General features: G+C 38.4%; 1 protein-coding gene across 1 annotated transcript; it reads left to right on the top strand.

The window, feature by feature from the left end:
- The first annotated feature begins 80 nt into the window (after positions 1 to 80).
- On the top strand, positions 81 to 9,193 carry LOC129116783 (major histocompatibility complex class I-related gene protein-like). Its single transcript, XM_054627496.1, has 7 exons — positions 81 to 222; positions 2,801 to 3,067; positions 5,642 to 5,920; positions 6,373 to 6,702; positions 7,053 to 7,142; positions 7,828 to 7,893; positions 8,143 to 9,193. Exons 1-6 carry the CDS (start codon positions 150 to 152, stop codon positions 7,842 to 7,844), a joined length of 1,056 nt encoding a protein of 351 aa, XP_054483471.1. The 5' UTR covers positions 81 to 149; the 3' UTR covers positions 7,845 to 7,893; positions 8,143 to 9,193.
- The last annotated feature ends 224 nt before the right edge of the window (positions 9,194 to 9,417 follow it).

Genomic DNA, 9,417 nt, shown 5'->3' with positions numbered 1-9,417 from the left:
CGTAGATGCTCAGCTTAAATTCCCATTGGCTCAGATAGAGGTTGACGTCAGCGATCCTCGTTATCTCTCCTTCATTTCAGTCCTGGTCCTTGAGCTGAACAGACATCATGACTTTATCTCCGTCAGAATAAAAAGAACCGGAACCTCAGATGGGACATCTCACTATGGAGCCGAAGACTGTGACTCTCCTGATGATAATAAGCCTTCATGGAGCGACGGCAGGTCAGTTAACACTTTGTTTTATAAGTAGTTTGATTGTAAAAGAAGAAATACTTCGTGTCTGTATGTACTGTATTTATCAGTTTAAGGTTCTGTTGATAGTCTTCGATGTTTACATCCAGGATTTCCTCGTTGACTGTAGAAAAATGATAGAAAAAGAAACAAACGATCTTAAAGTCCACGTTAGTAAATCCTTTATTTTATAACATCAGGAGCATTAAGAGTGAAAGGGTGTGAAGCTGAAACGTCAGCGTGACGTCAGATTAATAAAGACCATAATATGAAAACATGGAGTCATGTCCTAAACTGTATGCAGTGACCTTTTTAATTTATATATTTAAGTTGTTCATGTTTTATATAAAATGTGTGCTGTGGTTAATGCAGTGCTTTTTACAATACGACTGTCATTTTATGAATTATGTAAATATTTTGTATTAGTTATTTTCATTAATTAGACATAATGCACATATTCATACAGTCAGGAAACACGTCGGTTCATTTCATCTCTCCAGGAGGCTGTGCACTTTTACTTTTATCAACAATCAGTTGATGGTTGTTTTCCCGCTGAAGCTAAACTACTTCCTGCTTTGTTGGTGCAATATTTAATATCGTTCACTAATAAACTCAATTACTGACACTTAATACATTACTCATGAATTATCTTCATTTTTCAATCACTTCAAAATATTACAAAATATGAATTGTTACCTGTAACCAAATAATAAGTATTTTATTATTGAAAAGGAACAAGATGCAAATAATATTATACATCACCCTCTCATAGTACATAAATAAATAAAAAGGTCTAGAGAATAATATGTACAGACAGAAAAACACACAAAATCAATGACAACGTACTGAACATAAATATTGAGTTCATATCTTCGTATTGTTTGACCTCTACATATTCTCTAAATATTTTAAGTCATTGCTCAGAAAATTATGAAATTTGACGCCAAACACTGAAACACACATCAGCTTTAATCCTGCGTTTTGTTGGTTGGTTCAGATTACATCACACTGATGCTGTTGAGTCGAGCTGGACTGATGAACCAGCCGTCGATATTATTTGTCAATATTAGCTTTGCAGATATTTTAAACATATTGCAGATATATAGGTTTAAACATATTGGCTGATGAGTAACGATAAATGTAAGTGAAGAAATGTCATGAGGTCATTCATAAACAGTGTCTTCATGGTTTGTCCTCCAGAGAGCACAAGTTCATATTTAAACTGTGAAATGTCACACTTAGCTCGTATCTTCTTCACAAAAAACAACAACTAATGGATCTGTATTAAGTTTGTTTATTTATATGTTTACATTAAAAATACTTTCAACTGAAATATTTACATTTTTAAACTATATTGACGTCAGTATCGGCCTCAAAAATCCACAATCCATCCGGCAGTACTGTTGAAGTATTTGATGTATTAACAGGAAATATATTTATTCTTGGTCAGATTTGTAACCAGTGCATGATTTTTAAACACAGAAATATGAAAAACATACATTCAGACACAGAGGACAGTGAATGATTCTGAACGGACGATAACTCGATCCACAAAACTCACAGACACCTGCAGAAAGTTTACTCTGCTGATACTTTAAATAATATTCTATTCTTCTTGGATTCTATTCATTCCACTGATACTAATGGAACTTAGCTCAAATATAGCTGAGGTGAAGTTTTCTTTAATATAAAGCTGTGTCCATCGGTTTACATTTTTCTGACATTGTCATAAGATTAAGCAGATTAAGTTTTCCACAGATATTTGGAGTTAAACTTAAACATATTTCTTCAGTTAACATAAATAAAGACTTCTGAGGGACACAGGGGACTGGGTCAGATTAGTTTTTTATTGGTTTAATGTTGGTTGTATTTAAAAAAAGAACCTTTATTCTTAAACATCTGAAATCCTCAAACCCTCCGACAACAACATAAAAAAATTAAATCAATCATTACTTCAATGTGAAAAATGACAACAGCAATAAAAAGAGCAAAACAACCCAGTTTGAATCCGTATGAGGAGAAGTGCTGCCAGTTTGAGCTTCAAGAAACTCACAGAGTTCAAAGTTAATATTAAAAACCTCAGAACGTAATTTATCAGTGGTCACAGTTTATCATATAAAATAGAGACCATAAAGAAATTCATATCATGAAACAGAACAAGTTTGAATCTGTTGGATATTTATATAAAATATAATATAAATCACATTTGTTTGAATGAGGTTTGTAAACTTCTCATTATTCATCCTGAAGAAGATGAGACAAAACCAAATGAAAAGAATGACGTTTAACTACTTACTATCAATGAAAGTCAGGTTCACAAGTGCATGGTCCAAATATGTGACTTGTTTGATATTTCATTTCAGAATAGATAGTTTTCAAGACAGAATCATCAGAAATATTAAAGTATACGTTTGTTTTTGTATTTATTTAGTGCACAGCAGATATTATTAGGATGTCTTTAATGAACTGTAGTTCTTTTTGATTCTGTGAGAAGGAAAACAACATTGTTCAGTGATTTATTAAAGTGTGATATCAAAGATGAAATGATGACATGATCTTTTTGTTACAGTGACCCACTCTCTGAAGTATTTCTACACTGCGTCCTCTGGAGTCCCAAACTTCCCAAAGTTTGTGACTGTTGGGTTGGTTGATGAAATTCAGATGTTTCACTATGACAGTAACACCAGGAGAGCAAAACCCAAACAGGACTGGATGAGCAACGCCACAGCAGATGATCCTACGTACTGGCAGAGGCAGACTGGAAACCTTCTGGTCACCCAGCAGGCCTTCAAAGCCGACATTGAAACAGCAAAACAGCGCTTCAACCAGACTGGAGGTTTGTTTATGTCTCACACATTTTGTTTATATTTTCATCAATGTATCTTAGAAAAACACACACAGCTGCTAGAGGAACACATGCTTTCTCACACACACACACACACACACACACACACACACACACACACACATACACTCTCTCACACACACACACACACACACACAGATAAACAGTTTGACGTCTTTTCTTGGCTGAAACAGTCAGACTCATCAGAATCATTACTGACACTGAGACGACTGGATGCTGCTGTACTGCACTGATACAGTGTTTCTGTCCATCCCATAATAACCAGGAGATATTAACATCTCCACTGGATCCGATCAGAACTACTCTACTGAACGCTGATTGGTTCATAACTGTCTCATCCAGATCACAGCGGTTTAACACCACAGCTGCAGAGGAACATTACTGAAAGTAGGGACAGTGTGTCCATCCTGCTGGGCATAAGGATAGCAGCATTTTGATATATAGCTGGATGGTACATGTCTCATCCAGATCACAGGTTTCACTCCACTGCACTTGATACACAGTGTGTCCATCCCATAATATACATTTATATATATATATATATATATATATAACTGCATACACTGAGATTAGGTGAACCATACTTGACCACAGTGTTTTCATGCCATAATAAACATATAAAGTGCTGAAACCATTTATCCATTTGTTTAGATAGTTAGAAAATGAATTGGCAACATTTTCCTTTATTATTAGATAATGTTTAAGTCTTTAATTCAAGAAACATGTCAAACATTTTCTAGTTCTACCTAATTTTCTTTTTTTCTCCCTTTTATATAATTTCATATTTAATGCTGTTCAATGTTGTTCAGGCAGAAGAAGAAGATTTCACCTCATCCTCCCAGAACTTGACGACATTTTCACTATTTTCTGACATTTTAAAATAAGTTAATGGTTAATCTGTTAATGAAAAACAGAATTGATGATAAAAATCCCGAAATATAAAGTAGAACTCCAGATGAGATCAGATGAGCTCTGCTGAGGACAGTCTGCTCTCTAGTCTTTCCCATTGTTGGACTGGTCCACTGGCTACAGGGTCTCAGCGGGTGTACTGTTCAGTCCAGGATCAGGACTAGTCAGGACTCCACCTTAGTGTGTGTGTGTGTGTGTGTGTTCGCATGACTTCTCTTACCATTGTTATGCCGATGACAACCAGCTGGTCTTGTCATTTCCCCTCGGTGACACTCAAGTGGAGGCACGCTGCGTGCTTGGCTGACATCTCGAAGTGGATGGCGACACACCACCTGAAGCTCAACCTGGACAAAACCGAGCTACTGTTCCTCCCGGGGAAGGGTTGCCGGCACCGAGACCTGTCCATCACAATTGATGATACCGTGGTGACGCCAACTTGGACTGCGAGGAATCTGGGTGTGACCCTGGACGACCAACTGTCGTTCTCAGCAAACATTGCATCGGTTACACGCTCCTGCAGATTCCTCCTCTACAACATCAGGAGGATTCGCCCCTTCCTCACTGATGAGACGGTGCAGGTGCTCATCCAGGCTCTGGTCATCTCCCGCCTGGACTACTGCAACTCACTACTTGCCGGAGCCCCGGCGTCAGCCATCAGACCTCTGGAGCTTGTCCAGAAAGCTGCAGCTCATCTGGTGTTCAATTGCCCCAAGTTCTCCCACACAACTTCCCTTCTCCGTTCTCTACACTGGCTCCCTGTAAGAGCTCGCATCCAGTTTAAGACTCTGGTGCTAGCCTACAGGGCAGTGAAAGGAACAGCTCCTTCCTATCTCCAGGCCATGGTCAAGCCCTACACCCCCGCCAGACCACTTCGCTCTGCTGCCTCGGGGCGATTGGTTGCCCCGTCGCTCAGAGGTCCCTGCGGCCGATCCACCCGGTCACAGCTTTTTTCTGTCCTGGCCCCTCAGTGGTGGAATGAACTCCCCACTGACGTCAGGACAGCAGAGTCGCTGCCCATCTTTCGGCGCAGGCTGAAAACTCACCTCTTCAAGAAGTACTACCCTGAGCCTTCCACTTAGCACTTATTGTATTCATATTAGTTTGTTTCTGCACTGTACTTTTGCTCTGGTTTATGCTCTTAGATGCTTGTTTAAAAAAGGAGATGCACTTATGACTTCTGGTGACTAGTAGTTCTCTTGAATACCTATGTTGAATACACTTATTGTAAGTCGCTTTGGATAAAAGCATCTGCTAAATGACTGTAATGTAATGTAATGTTCCTGCAGCTCACATGCAGACACAGCACCTTCACCAGTGGAGACAAACTGTTGGTCTCAGTGGAGGCTCTGTGTCTCTGTGGTGTAAAGAGGACATGGACAGTGTCAGGACGTCCCTCTGTTTCCCAGCATGCTCTGCCTCCCTGTCTCTCTCTCTGAGACGTCCACACTGTCCAGCTGATGGTTGGCTGTAAGTGGCTTCCATCCAGCCAATGACAGCAGGAGGTGTAGCTCCTCTGCTGTGGTGTCTGTGGATCAGTGTGTCTCTGTGGTGAAGATGTGATACCAACTGATGAGAGGTGACTGGGCTGTGATCTCACTCTGGTTTAAGGCCTAATCTTTAATCTCTCTCTCTCAGGTGTCCACATTGTCCAGAACATGTACGGCTGTGAATGGGATGATGAGACCGATGAGGTCAAAGGTTATGATCAGTATGGTTATGATGGAGAAGACTTCATATCATTTGACCTGAAGACAGAGACATGGATCGCTCCCAAACAACAGGCTGTCATCACCAAACACAAGTGGGATAATAACAGAGCTGAGATAGCACAGATAAAGAACTACCTGACTCAGGATTGTCCTGAGTGGGTGAAGAAGTATGTGAACTACGGGAGGAGCTCTCTGATGAGAACAGGTAGAATCACATGACCTGATGTAGTTTAATGGACACAATGCTCATACACCTTCTCTTGTTTCTGACCAACAGTCACATTACATCACATGTCTCCTCCGTCACCTCTCTTCATCTCTCTGCCTCCTTCTCTCCTTCACCACATCTTCTCCCTCACACTCTTCACCTCTCTGTCCCTCCATTCTCTCTCTCTCTCACACTCACTGTCCTCCTCCCTTCTCTAATCTCTCACCTCTCTTCATCTGTCTTTTTATCCCCTCCGTCTCTCCCTTCTTTTATCAATTAAACCTCTAAGACTTTTTTTATTTGCATTGCACTCATACATACATATAAAGAGTATGTTTTACTAAGGCATTTAAAATAGATTACCTCAAATAGGAATGATAATATTAATACATAGTGAATAATAACAATAAAGAACCTATAACCTGTCTGTCTTTCTCTTTACTCTCCAGAGCGTCCCTCAGTGTCTCTCCTCCAGAAGACTCCCTCCTCTCCAGTCAGCTGCCACGCTACAGGTTTCTACCCTGACAGAGCTTCACTGTTCTGGAGGAGAGAAGGAGAGGAGCTCCATGAGGACGTGGACCACGGAGAGATCCTCCCCAACCACGATGGATCCTTCCAGATGAGCGTTGACCTGAAACTTCCATCAGTCCCAGCTGAAGACTGGGGGAGGTACGAGTGTGTGTTTCAGCTGTCTGGTGTGATGGAGGACATCGTCACCAGACTGTACAAAGTTGTGAACATGGCCAGCCAAGTTGAGACTGAGATCAGAAGTGATGAAGGTGGGAAGCACACATTTAGTTCACTGTAACAGTTTGTGTATTTTTAGGTGGATGGAAAGTTTTTTTTCCTTCAAGAGTTTTGTTGTACGTTTCTTCCATCTTGTTGTGTCAAGAAACAACATGTGTGACAGAAAGCAACATAGACATACAGCTAAACCGAGACAACACAGCTAGAAGAGATCAACAAGCATAGATACAGTCATCATGTACAGAGTGATAAAGAACATGACAAACATATGGTGTGTGTGTGTACAGGATTGAGGTCTGGTTGATAAATGGATGTTCTTCTCTTCTAACCTGCTTCATCTGTTCAGGTTGTGAATATTTTATTGTTGTTTTCTGCTCAACAGGGAACGCTTCCATGACAACCATCATCATCATCATTGCAGTGGCTGTCTTGCTCATTGGTGTTGGATTCATGGCTTACAAAAAGTGCAAAGGTGAGAGACCCAAACAGAGATGGTACTATTTGATCAGTGTTTGGACTCTAGGCTTTGAGTTGATGCTTCTATCCAGAATGTGAAAGAGAAGCAAACTTCATCAGTCAACAGTAATGTCATGATGACATGACTAGAAGAGACACGTTCATATTTAAGTTCATCATTAATTAGCATTGATATGTTATGTCATCATATTTCCTTCGATTGATCATGTATTATGTTTAATTCCAGTTTACTTTGAGCTAATTCAACAATTGTTTGGCAGTTGGTGAATACTTTAAGGTATCTAATTGTTGATAGGAAGAGAGTGGAGGCAGACCGTATTCTGACTGTGAAAAATAGATAAAAAGCTGTAATATCTTTATTGGAAAAACATCTGTTTTGTCATGTTTATGGTTTGTACATTGGACAGATGATTTAATAAAGCCTTTTCATCCACAAGAGGAGTCAGAGTGAGCGGTGAGCTTAGGATCATAAAGTTCCAGGTTTACACTCTGGAGCTGCTTTTTCATCCTACAGTGATGACAGCATGATGATGTAAGAGAGAAGTGAAGTAAGAGGAGAGATTTATTTATCAGTGAGTGACTAGAAGAGGGTCTCATATCCACTGGGAGGAAGGTGTTAGAAGACAGTCTGACATTTTGACACATGAGAACTAAAATGTGGTCTTTGTTTTATATTTCAGCCAAATATCCGCTCTGAGCTCTCTGAGAAACTGAATCCTGACTCTGAATGATGAACTCAGCGCCCGGTGAGTTGCTTCATAAGGAACATGAACTATTCACAGCTGTTGATGAACAAAGCCAGATTAAAATAAGCACTTGTGCTTCATAAGCATAATGGTTACAACCTTGCATAAAGTTAATACTCATAAGACTGAATCATGGATATTTGAAGTCTTAATGAATCTGTAAATATGTGGCTTTGTTTTGGATTTAAACATTCATGGCAAATTATTTTGTTTTCTATTTTATGATTTTATTTATTTTTGTCTCTTTAGGTTTATGGATCAAGTGTTGGACTACATTGTCCTCCATAAACTGTGAACTCATCGATTATTCATGATTAATATCATATCTGATTGAATCAGGGTTGGGGATCTAGTTGTAGATGCTTAACGATTGGAATAAAAGAAAACACATTTGAAAACTATGAGCCAACATAAATGGTGACAGTAAATTATTTGGATTGTTTAGTTTCAATCAAAAAATGGAATTTCCTCTGATAAAATGTTTGCTTTAATAAAATGAGGATGATAAGTTTTGGAGAGAAGTCAAACAGGATCTTCAGAACAATGAAAGCATCACAGCACTCTTCACACATAAACATTTGTGTGTTCATCTAAAACAAATCCACCATAGTTACACTTTAATACTTCTGCTGTTGGCTTTTTCTGGTTAAATCAATATTGGTGACACAAATGTAAATTTACATGCAGACACACACACATCCACATACATGCATTACCACTGTCACATATACACTGGGATTGACTCCAGTCCCCCTCCACTCTCAGCAGGATGAGCTGGATGTGTAATAGATTGATGAGGTGTGTGCATATATATATATATATATATATATATATATATATATATATATATATATATATATATATAATCTCGATGTCAGTACATTTATTTTCCAGTTGTGTAAATAGTTTACTTGTATATTTCTTTAAAACTAAGTTTTTGTTTTTTTTTAATTATGACCACCAATCTGAAGCAAATAATATTTGTCTTTGAGTTTTTTCCTCAAATAATCAAGAGTATTTTTCACAATATCTTTAGATCTGATTTGAAACATTATTATATTTAAATATTAGCCTGGATTCTAAAAGGGTTGTGTGATGTTTGAAGCGTCTCAGCTGGTAGAAATCTGCTAGATTATATTTCTTGATAGTATTTTGGGACAAGGAAAGTTTTGTTTTGTAGGAAACAGTGATGCTCTAAATCACTTCTAGTGTTGGGTTTAGAATGAACATGAATGAAGTTTTACATTTCATTCCTTTTGTACTTTTGTTTTGCTTTTCAATAAAGTGCCCAAACTCTAAATGTCTGTCTTTTTGTGATTAATTATATGATTACGCATCTGTGACTGTAGCTACAACTACATGAATATTTTTTCTATTCATTTTTTACTGCCTTTTGTACTGTAACCTTTATGATCTTCAGTTTATTGATTTAAAAGAAACGTGACTCGCTGGATGAGGAAGACTTGACATCGTCTGAAATATTTCTTTTGTAGATTTTCATCATAATTACACAGAAAATATAGA

This window comes from Anoplopoma fimbria, unplaced genomic scaffold (genome assembly GCF_027596085.1).
Source record: "Anoplopoma fimbria isolate UVic2021 breed Golden Eagle Sablefish unplaced genomic scaffold, Afim_UVic_2022 Un_contig_9016_pilon_pilon, whole genome shotgun sequence".
In the NCBI taxonomy this organism is placed as follows: Eukaryota; Metazoa; Chordata; class Actinopteri; order Perciformes; family Anoplopomatidae; genus Anoplopoma; species Anoplopoma fimbria.
Note: the sequence above shows the minus strand (reverse complement) of the source record. Positions and strands in the feature narration are given on the sequence as shown.

Bases quoted from the DNA above. Each gene is read 5' to 3' on its own strand.
- LOC129116783 (XM_054627496.1), top strand. From the start codon at position 150: ATGGGACATCTCACTATGGAGCCGAAGACTGTGACTCTCCTGATGATA. The intron at 5,921-6,372 runs GTAGAATCACAT...TTTACTCTCCAG, and splicing joins GAGCTCTCTGATGAGAACAG to AGCGTCCCTCAGTGTCTCTC. The intron at 6,703-7,052 runs GTGGGAAGCACA...TCTGCTCAACAG, and splicing joins TGAGATCAGAAGTGATGAAG to GGAACGCTTCCATGACAACC.